Consider the following 19,346-nt stretch of genomic DNA (forward strand, 5'->3'; position numbering starts at 1 on the left):
AAGTGAAATATTACCTCAAATAGATTAAATTGAAACCTTTAGTAGTATGTCCCAGACATCAGTGTTTTGTAAGTTATCCAGCTGATTCCAATATGTAGCCACATTTAAAAAACACTGCACTAATAGTGGTGTAAATCTAAATGTCATTTCAGTCAATGTGAATAGAGATAAAACTAGCAAGATTTCCAGATATTAACATCTCTCCTTTCTTTCCTCCTTTTGTTTGTTTGTTTGTTTGTTTTTGGGTTTTTTGAGACTGGGTCTCACTCTGTAGTTGAGACTGACCTGGAACTCACTATGTAGCCCAGGTTGGTCTCGAACTCACAGCGACCCTCCTGCCTCAGCCTCCCCAGTGCTGGGATTACAGGTGTGTGCCACCATGCCCAGCTTTCTTTCCTCCATTTGGTATAAGCATACATAAAACAACCTAAGTATCTTTGATGAGCATGTGATCATGATGTAGTCAGAGGCCACTGGCATGGAAAGAATTCTTATGATTTGGATGAGTCTAAATTAGATAAATGGTAAGAGTAAATGTTGGAATTAGACCACAGATACCAAGTGCCCTCCCACTCTGGCAGGCCCCAGTAATACTAATGTAACACTATCCAGTATGCAAGGGGACAACAACATATTTAGCATTTATCCTTGATTATTTAATTTTGTGATTTATATATTCTATGAAAGACAATGTTATTTAAAGTATTAAGAAATTTTTAGTCAACTTTTTGGAATGTTTATATGTTACAAAACAAATAACATCAGGTTAAATTTTAAAAATTAGACTAGATGGCGTTTGGCAATATTCAGATGGAGTCCTCACTTTGCAGTTTAGCACAGAAGTGTAGGAGAAATATGAACAGATACTCAAAGTGAGTAGTGAAAGGCAAGAAACAAAGAACACAATATGATTAATATCACTTTGATCATGACAATAAAGATAGACGTATCTATCAAATTAACCCAAAGGGCATAATATTGGGTTACAAAAACCCATCTCATACTTTTCTACTAAAAAATTGTACTTTATCATAGTAGTGGACAGAAGTAGCTCTGCCTAGGATATAGAAGCAATGTTTGTGTTTATTACCTTGGTATGATGAGCAGCAAGGTGTGTACATAGGTGCAAAAATATCAAATTAGGATTTTTATTCATTGATGCTCTGTTTAACAAGTTTTGTTTATGTTTACAGGGGGTAAAATACACCCACACCACTCTTCTGTCATAAAAACATGTATTTCATCATAATGAAATGTGGGTGGAACTCACAGTAGCTGCACCTGAGGAAAGCAAAAACCCATCTGTGCATTTATTCATTTGGCAGATGAATAGAAAGGTGTGTACAGGATCTGCAAAGCAGCAACAGGTGAATCTTACCCATGAAATTCTTGTCAAATTTCTGTGCATTTAGGCTTCATTTTTCATTTTTGATTTTTATGGTACAGGTAGCCCAACTCAGTACAATGGCACATGGAAACCAGATTTGCATTTTTTTTTAGACAGGGTCTCACTATGTAGTTGAGACTGACCTGAAACTCATTATGTAGTCCAGGCTGGTATGGAGCTCACAGTGATCCTCCTGCCTCAGCCTCCTGACTACTGGGATTACAGGCATGCACCACCACGCCCGGCTCCAGATTTGCAAGTTTTGAAAGTAGTCAAAAGTGAATCATCAGTTTACTCATCCATGGATGATGAAAATGATAATGAGTATAACACTGGCCATGTGAGCAAAATTTCCTATGACAGCGAGATGGAGCAACAATCAACTGATACAGACACATGAAATGCAGACCTCCTTGATTCAGATGGCAAAGAAAATAGCAATGTGAGTGTATATTTGACTAGTTGAAAATTTGCAAAATGATGGCACAAAAATATAATGAAGATTTTGGCAGGAGTGAAACCTATTGGAAAGAATGCCAGCACTGCCATTCAATGCTATAAGATGTGAAATACACAAAGGCCGAAATACAAGTAAAATGTTCTGTATGCACCAATAGCTATATTTTAAAATGCATTTATTGTTACACCTCACTAGGTGAACTGAAATCATTCATAGGTCTGCTGTACTTGGCAGGGACTTCTTTTTGGTACTGGGGATCAAACTCAGAACCCTGTGCTTTTAGGTAGGTGCAATGCCACTGCACTTTTCACAATAACAGGAATGTAAAAGACTTGTGTAAGTGACTGGTCAAGATGTAGCATAGAAATGTGTGCCCTTCTAGATGCAAAGATTTTTTACGCTTTCAATTTGGAAATTTATCCTGGAACTCAGCCACCAGGTCCTTATTTGTATAGTAATAAACTGTTGTTGCTCCCATATCCTGAACTAATCAGAGTGTGACATTAAACAATTGGTTTACCACTTTCCAATCAATGTTACATTTGCTAACAGAGCACAAGTTGACCAGCACAGGAACTATATGCAGGAACAGAGCAGAAATTCCAAATGAAATGTTTCAATTTCAAAACAGAGACTTGTATACTACCATCCTTGGACTTCAGAAAGACTTACATTGGATTCATATATGGCAAAAAACCACATTTTTCTGCTGATGTCAACATTGCATCATGATGGAAAAAATGATAGGGAAACCTTGATGATGGAAACTTTCTACAACAAAACCAAAGGCACAGTAGATGTTGGTGAGTTATGCAGCCATTATAATGTCACTCAAAACAGAAAGCATTGGCCAATGGGTGTTTTCTACTCAATCCTAAACATGTTTTGTATAAATAGTTTGATAGTTTACAAAGAAAAAATAAATGAAAAATACCATGGAGAAATTTTCTTAGAGAATTGGGACTGGAACTCATAAGAGATCATTTACAACAGAGGAAAAACAAGAAGTTTCTGGCCAGGGAACTACACAAAAAAATTGTGGAGCACATTGGTGAGCTGACAGGTAAACAAGCAGGCATAACATCATAAAGACCTACTATGACAACAGGAAAACCAAAAGGATGCCAACTTTACCCTGCAAGAAAGGACATGCAAACAAAACATATGTGCTACTAGTGTAAGCAATACTTGTGTATGGAACATGTATTTTTCGCATATGCAGATTGCCTTGGGTGTGACTGTTGAAGCAAAGATTATTTCTGTGGTAGACTTTTGTTTGTATTTAAGTTGTAGTTCACATGGGTTTTTCTTTCTGATGCTATCTCTTAGGTTTTTAAGCAAGTATACAGCTGATGTGAAAATGTTGATGTCTATTTTAAGCACTCATTACATATTTGAAATTTTATTTCATTGATGTTATTTTCCTGCTATGTGTGCATTGTACATTATAGTAGGAAGCTCCTGCCAAAGTAGGAAGAGAGGTGACAAGGATGTCCTGCCGCATAGGAAAGAAAGCTGAGCCCATGTGTTATCAGTGTAGATGAAATGTGTGCATGGAACATACAGTTGTCATGTGTGAGGATTTCCTTGGGTATGACAATTGAAGCAAATATTATTTTTGTTGTAGAATTTTATCGGTATATTCACTGTAGTTCATATAGGAATTTATTTCTGATGTTATATTTTAGGTCTTGTAAGTAAGCACACAGCTAATATGAAAATGCTGATGTTTATTCTAAATGCTCAATGCATGTTAAGAATTTTATACTTTATTTTGATAGTTTATGTTCCTGTTAACTATAAATGTGTAATATAACAAGAATCTCCTAATAAAACCTCAACACCAGCGAGATGTCAAATATGCTCTACAAAAAGGCCAGGAAAGCAAAACACATGTGCTGTGAGAGGGAGCAATATGTGTGTATGGAACATGCCCTTGCCAAGTGTGAAGACTGCCTTAGGTGTGATAAGATTTTTTTTTTGTAGAGTGCTATTTGTATTTTCATTGTAGTTCATATAGAAATTTATTTGGTATTACTTTTTAGACATTGTACACCAAAAAACAGTTGATGTTGAAAATTAAAAAAATATTAAAAATTCAATATTTTATTTTTAAATTTTTTTCTGTTAGGTATCCATTAATATAATAAAACTCATAAAATTAAAATTAAGCCATCAAGAGAAATATTCCAAATAATAAATATATTAGACCCTCAAGTTTCTGAGCCTCTCTGACAAAATTTGTTATACCCCTCTGGCTAGTTTGTGAGTGGCTTCCAAAATAAAGTAGGTTAGGCTCAGACTTTCCATAGGAAGTGAAATGGCCTCTGTCTTTATTTCAAGCACTTGCCTCAGGCATATTTCTTGGTTCTAAGTAGAATGAGCTGAGCATCACCTCAGAAATTCCCTTGGATGAAAAGATAATCCTTTGTCCCAAATTTTGTAGCTCTGCCTAAGCACTACGAAATGGTTGTTTTTCTTTTTTTCCTCAATAGATAGCTTCATTGATCATATATCCATTTGGTCATTCAACAAACATGTATTGTGGCACTATATTCTAGGCATTGATAATACAGGAGAAAAGTAAAAAATCTCTGCTCTTGTAACTTCTAATTTGGTTAAGAGGGATAAATAATAAACAAGGCAGCAAAATGAATTTTCCAGGTTTCCTTTTTGATCTCAGCAAAATTTCATAGTTGTATGATTAATTTGACTTCACTAAAAGAGTGAGATCCACAATGGCTGGGATCTTGTCTTATTCATTTCCTTATTTCCAGTTCTTGGCACAAAACAGGCTCTCAATATTGTTAAATAAAAGGATTTAGAGCAATAAAAATGGTAATTTATCATCTTAATTGACGAGTTTTAATACCGTTCATTCTACTGTTTTTGGCAATAGCACAAAAGTCAAATATTCAAGTAAATTTTACTTAAGATATTCTGTCTTGAAAAGATACTAAAGAAAAAGGAAAAGTCAGCTCCTTCTCCATTGTGCTAAAATCACATTTACCAATAATTATTTTTGAAGGACAATGCCCTGAGTACAGTCCAAGTAAAATAAGGTAAGCCATTTGAATTTTCCATTGTATTAGAGGAAACTTCATAATTTGGAATTCTAGGTGCAGCAGTTTGTAGCTTCTAAGCCTTCACTAAGAAAGTTAATATTAAAATAAATTTCATTATATATTTCAGAATTCATATAATGTTTCTAATTTAGGGGGAAGCTACACCCCTTTCTGTAATCAAATTTTTGTCTAAAAGGAGCATTTCACCTTTTCTCAGACATGTACCCTGATACGAATGTCAATGAAAGCAGATGGGTACTTGTGTGTCTGAGAAAGAACCATGACTCTTTCAAAGAGTGAAACCTATATTCTTAGAAATTGACTCAGAGAACTTAGTGATTAGGCATCAGGACAGTTTACCAAAATTATATTGTGATAGTCATACCTCTTAACATAGTGATTCTTTTTATTCTGTAGGTTTTCTAAAGCAATGTGGTGATGAGTTTTGAAAAAACTTTTAGCAAATCAAAGAAAAGCTCAGGCTCAATATTCATTTGTTAAACATTAAGTCTCCTAGGCCAGTTGGTCATTCAACAAACATATATTGAGGCACTATATTCTAGGCATTGATAATAAAGGAGAAAACAAGTCAAAAATCTGCTCTAGGCCAGATGGTTTTGTCTGAATGTACAACACTACATTCACTATTTTGTTACTCATTTAGTATAGTCTATGGGCCCTGGGAAAACAATACCTTTGACAGGCTTACAAATGTTAGATTTTTAAAACTCTTCAAACTAAATTGATCAAGTTGGTCTTCAATTTGTCATCCTCATGCCTCAGCCCCAAAGAGTTAGCATTATAGGTGTGCACTACTGTGACATGCACACACCTACCTATTTGTTCCTTTTTGTAACTCCAGATCCACCTATGTTAGTCTCAATTATAATTTTATGATATTTCTTTTAGAACTCTTAAACAGTCTGTAAGGATTAAGCCCAAAGTGTACATCTCTGGTTGTCATAGAACCACCTATCAAGTCAACTCACTTTTGCTCACACTGCTCTGTAACATATATGGCTTTGTGATTTTTTTTTTACTTTGCACAGGGCTATGCAATTAGAAATCAGTCTAGGAGATTTTTCGAAGGGGTCAAATGATATAAACATAAATTCATATAAATCTATATAGATTTTCATACATATATGCACATGCAGTCTAGAAGCTGAATTTTTTGTCATAAAGCACCATCTACTACAAAGACACTATGAAATGCATGCGAAGTTCTTTATTAATTTTATGTAACATGTGAAATAACAGTGAAAACAACATTTTTTCAAGTTAGAAATTATTTTAGGCGCATTCCCATATAGAAATGCTTAATTCTCAAGGTGAAGACTGGGCTTTCTTAAGAATTTTAAGTGTATAAACCATCATAGGTAAGTGAACATACTCTGTTTAAGGGGAAAAAATAATAACCAAGATACATCATGTAAAGATACATACAAGATCCCAATGATGAATGCAACTTTACTGTACACCTAAAAAGTACAAATAAACTTAATGGAAAAAAAGGTGTAATGACTGAAGACAATGACAAAATCCTTCCTTTTCTTTTTTTTTGTACTGGGGATTGGAACCTTGTGCTTGCGAGGCAAGCAGCAGAAGCACTGAGCTAAATCCCCGGCCCCAATCCTTCCTTTCCTTTGATAATGAGTTCACTGGAGGTACGTGTGAAACTTTGTGAAACTAAAGAAGCATAAAATGAGTAAATTTGTAGATAGAGTTTAGTGGAAGAAAATAAAAGAGTAGGAAAGTGGCACAAATTTATCTCTTAAAGAATTTTTCTTGAAGTTTCTGTATTCATTCTGAAAACTGTCTTTTAATGTTTCCTCTACTAAACAGATGATCTAGAGTTTAAGTATGGTTGATGCTCTGCGGCTGGGAAAATGTGAATGCTGCCATAGGAAAAATTTATAAACAAGCTGTTCCAAGTTCATTAAAAACATGTTATTTCTGAAGCATGATTAATTATAAAATAATTACATACATGCCACAGTGAACTTGAAGCCAATGCAGAGATGGATGAAGTGATGGGAGATATAGCTGAAAAATGGTTGGCTGTAATATGCCATCTCAATTTCTAATAAGTACCTTGTTCTTAGGTTTCTTTGGGTTTGGGAGAATAACTTGGATAGAGCATCTCTTAGAGTTCTTACAGTGACGGGTGTATAAAATTTCATTTCACGTAGAAAAATTATACTTCCTTTAGGATTAAAAATTGTATAGTTGATAAAAGTAACAGAAAAACTGTAAATTGTAAAATAAATGTACCTGCTTAATCCAGGAAAACTTTAGAGTCAACTTTTTCAGAATTAATAAGTAACCTTGTTTTTGAAAACCAGATCTGTCTTAAGAAACCTTGGGAGGACATATTTGTTTACTCTAAGCAGAAACTAGCTACACAGGTTTGCTATTTACTTAGAAAGCTACTGCACGTAGTGTTATTTAACACAAATTTCTATTCTGGACACAAAGTGTTGGAAAAATTTTGCTTTAAAACAACAAAAAGTTTTTTTAAATTCAATCCTAAATTTGATGCATTTCCTATCATTTTTGTGAGATTTGAATTTCATCTCAGCTATGATATTTTGCTTAAGTTTGACAAGGCAAAAATTTTAACCCATTTTTAGCTTACAGAAATTGAGCAATAAAGGGAAATATGCTAGACAAAGATAGGGGTTCCTATCTGTTTTCTATCAGCAAGTTAGAGTGGAGGGAGCTCAAACTAAATTCAAGTAGAAGGGTCAACTTTAGAGGATTTTTCAACAAAACTGGGAAAAGAGATACTAAAGAGGAAGCTTGAACTCTTCATCGGTTTCCATACATAACTCGGGCATAATGTCTTCAACAGGATTTACAACATATTGTTGAGAAGGAATATTCAAGGACACATAATCATTGTCACATAAATCTGGTAAGATATTTGATGGGTTCTTCAGATCATCCAAAGTGAGGTCACTAGAATCTTGAAGTTCTACAAAGTAATTCATCAGAGTCTCATCTAGTGAGAAAAGAGAGATTTAGAGAGATTTTTTTCTTGTACCACCTGCTAGTCTGTAGAAAGACAGTGCTTTATTATATATAATGTGGGAGAAGATGGGTTAAGACAAAATATAATTTAATGTCTTATGCTGTTAAATTCATCCCAGAACAGAATGAGGGTTATTCTTCTAGTCTTCTGAGTCACACTAACCAAATCTCCTACTGGAGGGTTATCTTAACCATGATTAATATGCTCTTATCACTTATAAGATAATGTCAGACTTTCCTACTATACCTACTATTTCAATCTTTTTAGAATAATCTCTCCATAGGAGAATAATATCATGTAATTACATCAAAAACTGTTTTGGATTTAAGAATAGCATTAACAACTAGAATACAAATATTTCAGAATATGCTTCCCTAAAATCTAAGTCTAACTAGGGAGGACTAAGTTTACTGAACAACAAAGGACCTACTTTGGATAAACTCAAACTCATCATAGCAAATCCCTTTGGGGGTTTTTTGATTATAATTTTTGTCCTAAAACCAGAGACATCATAATATAGTCTTCCTTAAGTTTATTTGGTAGTTATCAGGGCTCTTTCATATGTTATCTGCTTTAACATTCAAAAGAATTTATGAAGCATGAAAGAGAATCATTCTAAGTTTGTACAAGAATAAACTCTTATTCAAGGAGGTTAAATTATGTTCCAGGGTCATCTATAGATAGTAATTATGGGGCTATGACTAGGATATAAAATTTTCCAATCCTTCTACAAATATTCTCTTATACCTTCTGTTCCATCGGCATCAAGTAGACTCATTTCTCCTTCAGTTTTCATTAAACTTAGACTCTAGATAGGAAGAAAGAACACTCTTAGATGCGAAGAGATGAAGTTATATACCTGGAGTAAAAAGCCTATCTCTTAGGACTGGAGGTGAGGGTGTGTGCTTAGCAAGTGTAAGGTGCTGTGCTCAATCCTAGATCCAGAAAATAAGCTTATCCCTTGAAACATTAATGAAATCAAGGAAGAAATGTTTCCATTTATTTTGTTTTCTAATAGTTGAAATTTTCTTTACTCACTGCTTTTTAGACAGAAGGAAAATCAATTCATAATGCAATGAGTGCCAAGTACACAATGTAGGTCTAGTTGTCATTTAGTTTGAGCTAATGTTGGGCAATATTTCATGCAAGACAGAAATATAGCAAATATTAGACTTGAACGTGAGTATTTGAACCTGAATGATAGGACTTATCTAATATGCCTAGTATATCTGGCAGAAAGAAAAGAATACATCTTCCAAGTCATCTTGGCTAAACAATATAAAAAGTATGGATTCCCTTAGGGTCTCTATTACTTGCTCATCAATGACACAAAAGTACAAGGCTCCATCTGAAGATCTTCCCTAGTTGGAGAAAGGAGTTATGGGAAAATAGAAGAGTTTTGCATTTCATCTTAAAATAACAACTATAAGACTTTACAATAAGCTAAGAGAAAGGGACCTGTAAGTATACTATTACGGGCAATTATCTGATAAGAACCGTTTTCTTGCTATTCACAGGAGGTTGAAGAAGAGCTTAATAAAGAGATTGTTACTTAAAAAAAACAGATGCCCCATTTTTTGGTTCTTTTACAAATTCCAGTTACAATTATGGCTATTTACCACCTGACTCAGTACAGTCAAAATGCATGATTTCTCTGTATAGGTGAAATCTGGCTACCACTTTAATTTTTATTCAAAGATGCATTTAAGATTCAGATATTTGTCTGTCACACAATGTAAAATGGACAGACACTCCTTTTATTAAAAATGTTTTCATTAAAATGTCACCCATGGCCACAAACTTTTAGCATAAATGACAGGGAAAGGTATCCTAAAATACGACATAATGTTTAAGAAAATCAAGCAGATAGGTAATGTGCTAATGATACTGTTAATCCAGTCATATTTTTTTCTGTCTGACAAATTGCTTAAAATATTCTCATAAATACTCTCCGTAGTGACCTTGGCCATAAGAAGCAAGATCTCAAAAATTTGTTTTTCAGCATAGCACATAACATTAAAAAATACGTTCTTAAAATTAGTAAGTTTTCAAAACAAAATGTTTACATTTCTTTTGTGGAGGTGATACATGTATATAACACATCTCTATTTTTTTCATCATCTTTCTTTCCCTTCTCCCCCCCATCTCTTGATCCTTTTCCCATTTGAGAAAGATCTAGCTTCGTACTTCTTATTATCTATCTTTTATTTTGCTCTTTATTTATAATTTGGGTTTCATATATAAGAGAAACCATGACATATTTAAGCTTGTGTGTCTGATTTACTTCACTTAACATTATAGTCTCAAGGTACATCCATTTTCTGACAAATGACACACGTTTACCTTTATGGTATAGGAATAGTCTATTTTATATAAAAAACACACTTCATCAGTTCATCTGCTGATGGGCATAGAGGCAGCTTCCAAGATTTAACTATTAGGAATTCTGTTGCTATAAACATTGGTATGCATATATCACTGTAATGTGATGTATTTAACTCCAAAAAGCCCATTTAATAGAACATACAGTCTAGTCTTTGACAGGAATAAAAGAAGATTCCATAAATTATATAATCTATAAATAAAGCAACTGGCAAGAAAAGTGACGGTTTGCTTAGAACAATTTGCCAAAAAATTTTTTTCAAAGGGTCTCACTATTTTGCCCAGGTCGGTCTCGAATCCCAGGACTTAAGTGGTCCTCCCACCTCACCTGTCTGAGTTAGCTGGGATGACAGGTGCACAGCAGTGTCTGGATTGTCAATTATTTTTATCAGTCGCCCTTTGCAAATGTGTGAAAAAAGGATTTGTACTTCATTTATATGGGTCTCTGGTGTACCTGGTATGCAAACCAATACAGTAATATTTGAAAAACATTTACTAATTTAGGCTGGAATTTTCTGTAAATAGTGAATATTTTGGCAGAGGAAAAAAACCGCACGAATAGGGCAATGACAGACATGCATGGCATACCATAAGCCACCTTCCTTCACTCACTTAACACAATAACTTTCCTGCTAATAAACTGCTATCACGGCAGTCTTCATCAGTAAATGTATAGAACAGGACCTCATAGTTGGATAGTGTAATAAAGAAATAAAAATTATAAAATTTATCTTACATCTGTTTCTGCCATAACATGCACATCGAGTAAAGTTTCATTTTCAATTGTCATCAGATTTTGAAGTTCAGAATTGATTGGCTGATAAGAAAGAAAAAGAATTATAAACAAGATCCTCTAAATACAATAACTTAAATTCTAAACCTACTGTTATCATAGAGAAAAGGGATTTTATGTAACAATGAGGGATAATGTGACAAGAAGAACTTTGGATACATAAAAAGCTATTAGCAAAGCATAATTCTGCACAAAGGAATGTTTTCATATTGCTTATTTTAACTGATTCAAGAAAGGAAACCCATCACATAATATTACATAAATGGTGACACTAATCTGGAGGAGGAGATATAACTTCTTCATCTTCTGGTGCAGAAAAGCAAGACATAAAAACTATACACACTAAATAAATCCAAAGGCCAAAAAGTAAGAAGTATTCTTGAATCCCAGACATACTATTATCAGTGCCAATTGTCATTTATCATTCTTCTTTGGGAAAAATCTATATAAATACAATAAAGTCTCAAATATGAATTGATCGGCTTACCTCACTGGTGTTATCGGAGCTGTAATTCATATTCTTCTTAGACAGAGGTGACTGCGGTTCCATCAAATCTCCACTGATGTAGTGCATTTCATCTCTTGAATTAAAAATGGAGTGGGAAATTAACAAACTTTACTGCTAACCAAGATGAACATGGATGGAAAAAAGATAATCTGATAGAATATAATCTTTGAGAAAATATCCCAAATGTAATGAACTGCACAGATTATTGCAGGTCTTCTACAAAAACATCATAAATCACATGGAATTTTCTAGCTACACGTACTTCACTTCCAGACTATGAACCCTACTTCTGTTTAGATGATTTTAGTACTACTTCACTAGCTACAATTCATCTAGAGAGACCCACTTCCAATTTCCACACCTAAGTTTTCAACCTGAAAAGCTCCAGAAAAGAAGTATGTAAGAAAATTCACATTATTCTATTCTATAAGAATTCTGAATAGCAAGTACCATTTAAACCAGGAAAATCTCAGTTCACGGGAAGTTTTTCTACCATTGGGTGCCAAATAAAGATTATAAGTCACTGGCCCCAATCAGAAGAGATGCAAAGCAGCACAACAATGTACCTAGGTAATTCATGACCTACAGCCTTTCATTTATGAGATTCTATATACTCCAAACTTAATATTTAAAATTATTGTATTCCTCCCTAAGGGAAGCATTCAGTCTGAATTTTCATCAATAAATGAGACTCACAGATTTGAGAATGTGACATACATCAGCTGACAGTGAGCAAAAATTTGCATATGTTGAGTCTATGCTGTTGTGCATCTCTTGACTTCATTTTTTTCCCATTAAGTTTCTGATACATTCATAGCAAACAATACAGTTGCATTTATCACTGGGAACTTGTACCTTTACATGACAGATCTTGGTTTTTGCTTTTTTTCCCCATACCCCTGCCCTTCCTTCACCCACTTCACCTTTCCCTATTTACCAAGACTTTGTTTCCATTTTTTCACATTTTTTCTTTTCCCTTATTTCCTTTCCTCTCCCCTTCCTACTTCCCCTTTAGCCATTTTCTTCCTATTTCACACTCACAATTATACCACTTGAACCTTATTTACACTTTTAGTTTTTCACACCAGAGAAATTATTCGGTACTTCATTTCGTGATACCATTCACTAAGAAAACCAGGTGCTCTAAGGAGCACTTGGTTGCATTATTTTTAACTATTGTTATTTAAACTGACTTCAGGAGCCCAACATGCCACTAAATTTTTATAGGTCATTAACACAGAAAACCTTGGTCTTTCCTGTGGCTTTGTCAATCTAGCTGAACTTGAACTTGGCTTTGCTGGCCAATTCAGGCAATGTTAAAGCAACTCAGAATAATTATCTTAATGGACAGAGCTGCCATAATCAATTAAGGTTCTAAGGATGTGCCCTGATGGATGAAGACTAGTTCAGTTGCTAGAGTAGTTCCCTTTGCCTCAAGTCTGAAGGTCCACACTGAAGTTTGGGGTCATTCTTAAAGTTCATAGGGCCCATTTTTAGTTGTGTTTTTCAGGAAGCTATTTATGTGAGAAGATTTGCCAAGCCCGCACATGATCTTTGTCTCTCTAGGGTGGGCAATAAAGGAAGGAAGGAAATAATAGAAATACAAGATGATAAAGCATGCACACAGATAAATGTAAGCACTGCTGATGAAGCTGAAACTTAGGCAGTCATTCCTCTTCTACATGTCACTCAGGCTTTTGTGGGCAGAGATTTGCTGATGATAGTGCCTTTGTGGCTCCAATTTAGTAGTATTTCTGCTGAAGCACACACAATCTCCTAGTTTCAGGAAATTAAGACATCTTTTTTCCTTGCAGTTCTGTGCCAAGCAGAAAGTTTTGCCCTACTTTCAGAACAATTTTTGGATTTAAAATGAAGGGAGGGTTTTACATTGCCATTGCCATTTTACATTTTACATTACCTTCTCATTTTTAGAAGACCACAGATAGTGGAACACCAAATATATTACCAAAGAGTGCATACATATGAAAAGCAATGATAATGTTGGGAGTGGACATGTTTAAGGGACATGTTTCCTTAATCACATATTGCTTCCCTGATCATAATATTATGCTTTGGATAAACATGATACATTTTGGATAAATTTTCAAAACTCAGAATTATATATGCCTGAAAATTAATACCCACAATTTCATCAGAAACACAAATCATTTAACAGAGCTAAGTGCCAGTATGAAGTATTCATCATAATTTACTGTTTCCCTTCAAAATATCTGATTTGTTAATGTTTCAAAATGAAAAGAGGGCCAGGGATTTAGCTCAGTGGTTCCAGCACCTGCTTCACAAGCACAAGGACCCGAGTTCGATCCCCAGTACAAAAAAAAAAAAAAAAAGAGAGAGAGAGAGAGAGAGAGAGAGAGAGAGACTCTATTCAGTACTCAGAGGTGCAACAACGGGTAGCTCTACCCAAAATGTTTTCTGCATTGTGAAAAAAATAAAAAATTTCCCTCAAAACATATAGAGGAATATTAAGAGAAGAAAGATCATATACCTGTTCTCCATAATATCACACGGAATATCTGATTTATCTTCAGTCAAGATTAAATCAATGTCCTGAGAAAGGAAAGACTGTATATCCAAAGAAATATCTTTAGTTTCTTCTCCCAAGGATTCCACAGCCATTAGTTCTTGTAAATCTGGTATGGCCAAACTCAAATCAGGTATATCTGAATCCTCACACTGAGGCACATCTTGGCTTGACATTTTAGAATCTTCTCTGAAAAATAACATAGGGAGATATGAATTTGACATGTTGCAAGAGCTCAAATCATATGTGCTATAGAATATTCATCAGTTATATAATATCAGAAGATTTGCAATATTTAAGACAAACGATTTATAACATAACAATAACCTCTCCTTTCATGTTATTCACATATTATAAAGTACAATGTCCAAACACAATGACAGGTCAACCGTTCCACTACCTAAACTTTTACCAGGGATCGAACTCAGACCCTTGGGCTTGCGAGGCAGGTGGCAGAACCACTGAGCAAAATCCCTGGCCCTAAGAGGTTTTTTTTGTTTTTGTTTTTTTGTTTTTATGGTACCTGGGATCAAACTGGGGCCCTTGTGCTTGCAAGGCAGGCAACACAACAACTGAGCTAAATCCCTGGCCCCCACTACCTAAACTTAATATAAGATGTTTATCATATCCAGAATACTAAAGAAGGACAGACAATATCAAGTGATGGTGAAGATACAGAAAAATAGGAACCACTACACGTTGCTGATGGAAAGAAATATGAAGTGATATACCCACTTTGGAAAACAGTTTGGCAATTGTTAATAAGTTAGATATAATTTTCCTTTCAATTCCACTCATTTCTAGGAATTATATTTTTAGGTATCTATCCAAGAGAAATGCAACCATAATGATCTTCTTGTAAATGTTCATAGCAACATTCTTCATATAGCAAAAAATAGAAGGCAATTAAGTATCTATTAACTGATAAGTAAGTAAAATATGATATAGCCACATAACAGAATTTTATCTAGCAATAAAAATAACTAAAGTCTTGATCCATTACACAACATGAATGAACCTTGAAAATAATATGCTAAGTGCACAATACGCAATAGCTAAACTATTGAAGCAACCTATATGCCCAGCAACAGATGAACTGATAAAGAAAACATACTATATATACACAGTGGAGTAGTATTCAGCCATAAAGGAGGATGGATTTGAGTTATATGCAGGGAAAACATGGAATTTGACATGCTAAGTGAAATACACGAGTGTCTGTAAGTACCTTGAAGATGTGTTATCAAAAATATGATGAATGCTGCTGTTAAGTGACATCCAATGGAAAATAAGCCTTGTTAAAACATTACAGTGTGTCCTCATCTACCTTATTCACTGGATCTGGCACCATGAGACCTTTAGCTCTTGGCCAAAGTCAAAATGACCATGAAAAGTAAATATTTAGAATTAATTTAGCACAACAAGATGGCCAAGACAGCACAACAAAAGGCACTCATGAAAGAGGACTTCCATAACGCCTTTAGAAAATGGCAAGAATGATGTCTGTTGGGGAAGGTTGCTACAAGCTGGAAGAAATATTTTCAGGGGGATTAATGACAGTATGTCTTTTACTGTAACACATTATTTTAAATTTAAACATTCACCATTGTTTTTTAATCATACTTTGTAATTAAGCTGGATAGGTTACCATGTTTTCCACATTCTTTCTGACTTGGTATTTTAGAGGAATGTCAAATGTATGTGACTGCATAGATTCCCTGAAAGTTAAATTTTTAATTTAGCTTCTAGGGTTCAATGTGTGGATGGTCAAATATCATTTGTTACAATGAAAACATTCTATGTCATAAAATCTGAGATTCACTGATGTTTCTATCTCTGTTCTCTTTAGAAAAAAAACTTCTCTGGTTTATACTGTCTTTCAAATGTGGCTACTGTCAGCATTCCACACCTCTGTTTAAGTAGGGAACATGAAGAAGAGAATACATTTGTGCCACTATTTTGTTACCACACCCAGATAAACAAGTTTCATGCTTCTGGCTTCAGGAGACAGTATCTGTGCAAAAATTTTATTCAAGGGGTGACTCTATAAATTTGTACCACCTTCTCCAGAATTATGTGCTTCCTGTTGTTTTATTCAAATACCCCAGTTCCAGAAACAATTGACCTAATGGTTTCCTTCTCTTTATATGTGCAGGCTCTAAATATAACCCCTAGTTATATTTATAATGATGTTCCCCTTAAACACATGATCTCTCCCAAAATATACTGCCACCCCAGGTTTCCTTTGGAAACTTCCAAAAGATGTTTCATAATATTCTTCCTGATACACCATCTTTCACAGGACAGTTTACCTCCCACAGTCTCCTTGCTGGAAATCCTTTTTCAAAACTCCTACCATCCTTGACCAGACATAATGATTTTCTGTTTGGCTCTTCTTTCTACCCATATGGACATCGCTAAAACTGGGATGTCTAGACCAGTAACCTTCCCCAACAGACATCCAGATATTTAGCACTCATCTATCTGTGACACACACTTAAAGCTGGTATACACTGGGATAATGATATAACTCAGAGCTAAAGTGCTTGCTTAGTATGTGCAAGACCTGGGCTCAATCTCTAGTACCACAAAAATATATGTACACAAAACACCACAAATAGTGCACTTAAAATGGTCTGAAGATCTGAACAAATAATCTTTTAAAAGGAGATATAAAAAAGGCCTAAAAATATACTTAAAAGTGCCCAATCTCACTAATCATTAGGGGCATGCAAATCAAAACCATGAGCCCTTGCTCTGGCCTGCATTGAGCAGACTGGTGAGGACAGGTGAGCTGCGCGGGTGCCTCTGAAACATACTGTCCCCTTGCCCCCTGGCCTTCTGATTGTGCCAGTTCCTGTATCGACTCTGCAGAGACACAGGTGGTCATAAAGGTCATTTTACTGAGCTCCAGAAGATAGAACAGAAGTGAACAACTGCAATAAAGGCACATCAGACCACCATAGTTGGTAAGTTGAAAGGATCACAACCTTCCATCAAAACTTTGACTATCTTCAGAGAAAGGGCAAAGAGAACCTTGCAGAGTTCAACTCTGCAGGAGGTCAGGGAGCTCAATTTGGGCCCTGCAGCCTGAAGTTAGCCTGAATCTCAGGGGTCTGCCACTGGCTAGCTGAGATTAAATGACTTAGTTCTGCACACTGCTGTGTACATTATCTATTTTGACAGCAGAGATATAACTTGAAAGAGGCTCTTCAGATTCTTTTTTTTCTTTCTTTTCCTCATTCCATTCTGCAAATTATTTCTTTTTTCTGTCTTCTTTTTCCCACTCAGTTTCTTGCTCCCCCATATTATTCTTCATGTCCCTTTCTGTTCCAGTTCCTGCCATAAATCGGATTTCTTCTTTATTGATTTTTCTTCTTTCTTTCTTTTCTTTCCATCTTTCTTTTTCCTTCACTCAAGGGTCACCAGTTTCAAAGGAAAGTGAGTCCCCATTACTGTTAAATTGTTCTATTCTTGTCATTGTTCTTGTACTCTGTATTTCCCTCTTGTCTTCAACAGTTTCCTAAAGTTTGTGTGGTCGTCCTGTGTCCTCTGGCTTCACTTGAAACCTTTTCCAATACTACTGCCTATTTATTCCTCTCATCATAACTCTGTCTAAGTCTTCATCCTAAAGCATAAAGTCACTATATTGAAGAGTTTATTCACTATCAACATATTTTGGGGTGCTCCTTGATTTTGGTTTAATTCACATGGTTTAAAGGTGACAGATTAATAACTACCACAGATGATCAATTTCTAAGCTGTGCTTGATGCTACTGTGTTGCTGATCATATCAATTGGGCTAAAAGGTTGTGACTGATTTAATGAGTTGTCCTTTCTGATATTCTGAAAATGAGAGTGTCTATCAGTCATTAGAGACTGAAAAGCTAAAGCACAACTATACAGGAACATCAAATTATTACCCAAGGAATTAAACCAAGGACAGCCCAATAACAGAAATAAAAATGAGAAAACACTTAAGCAAGACATAAAGACAGACTTCCAGTTCACCAATGGCAAACAGTAGGGAAAATGAGGTGGAAATGTCTGACAGTCAACCACTGAAAAACCCTGAACTCATAGCACAGGAAGGAACAAAACAGATCAATCAGGCTCTAGAAAAATTCAAAACAGAAATAATTTCCTAGATAACTACAGAGATGGTGAGCACAATGAAAGACATGATTCGAGACTCTAGAACAGAAATTGACAAATAGATGAGCTAAGGAGCATGATAGAAGCTATGAAGGCCCAGCATAAGAACGAAATGGAAAACATGAAACAGATTCAAACAGATATCCAGGAGATTAAAAACTCTATCGAAAGTTTTTGCAGCAAAATAAATGAATGTGAAGATAGAATCTCAGTTATAGAAGATAGGATTGCAGTCAGTGACCGTGAAAAGAGAGATCTCTTAAAAACAGTAAAGGATCATGAGAAATAGATCCAACAGCTTCTAGATGATGCAAAGAAGAATAACATAAGACTGATAGGAATCCATGAAGTAGCAGGAGAATATACAAATGACTTAAAAAGTTGTTCACAGAATTAATGACAGAAACTTCCCAGACAAAGGAGAAGAATTAAAAATACAGACAAGTGAGGCATATAGGACTCCAACTAGCCATGATAAAAAAAAAATCTACACAGAGACATATAATAGTCAAGATCTCAGAAACCCAACAGAAGAACAGAATGCTGCAAACAGTAAGGGAAAAGAAACAAATCACATGCAAAGGAAAGCCCATCAGAATCACAGCAGACTTTTCAACACAAACCCTCAGGTCAAGGAGAGCCTGCAGTGAGGTATTTTAAACTCTAAAAGAAAACAACCTCCAATTTAGGCAAATGTATCCTGCAAAACTCCCTTTCAAATTGGTTGGGGAAATAAGATACTTCATGACAAAGAACACCTGAGAAAATTCATGAATACAAAACCAGAACTACAAACAATTCTAAACAATATCCTAGAAAAAGACAACGAAGGACACAGCACCATGAAGCCCAAAAGAGTAAATCAATTAGGCAAGGCAAGAAACTAAATGGAGAGGGGGAAGAATTTGAAAGAGCCAACAACAGGACAATAACGTGACAATGACAAGTCAGTACATATCAGTTATAACCATCAATATCAATGGCTTCAATTCCCCAATCAAGAGAAAGACTGGGAGA

The 19,346-nt window shown here is 35.1% G+C and overlaps 1 protein-coding gene across 1 annotated transcript in view; it reads right to left on the minus strand.

Moving 5' to 3' along the window:
- Positions 1–7,635: 7,635 nt before the first annotated feature.
- Positions 7,636–19,346, minus strand: part of LOC104867781 (heat shock factor protein 3) — a 50,391-nt gene continuing 38,680 nt past the window's right edge. The window contains exons 9-13 of the mRNA XM_019208684.2: positions 14,139–14,363; positions 11,609–11,702; positions 11,065–11,145; positions 8,694–8,754; positions 7,636–7,916 (exon numbers count right to left, since the gene is read on the minus strand). Coding sequence (XP_019064229.1) covers positions 7,702–7,916; positions 8,694–8,754; positions 11,065–11,145; positions 11,609–11,702; positions 14,139–14,363 — 676 coding nt within the window. The 3' untranslated portion in view covers positions 7,636–7,701. The remainder of the gene's footprint in view (positions 7,917–8,693; positions 8,755–11,064; positions 11,146–11,608; positions 11,703–14,138; positions 14,364–19,346) is intronic.

The sequence above is a fragment of the Fukomys damarensis genome, unplaced genomic scaffold, assembly GCF_012274545.1.
Source record: "Fukomys damarensis isolate Sample0158 unplaced genomic scaffold, DMR_v1.0_HiC HiC_scaffold_39, whole genome shotgun sequence".
NCBI lineage: Eukaryota > Metazoa > Chordata > Mammalia > Rodentia > Bathyergidae > Fukomys > Fukomys damarensis.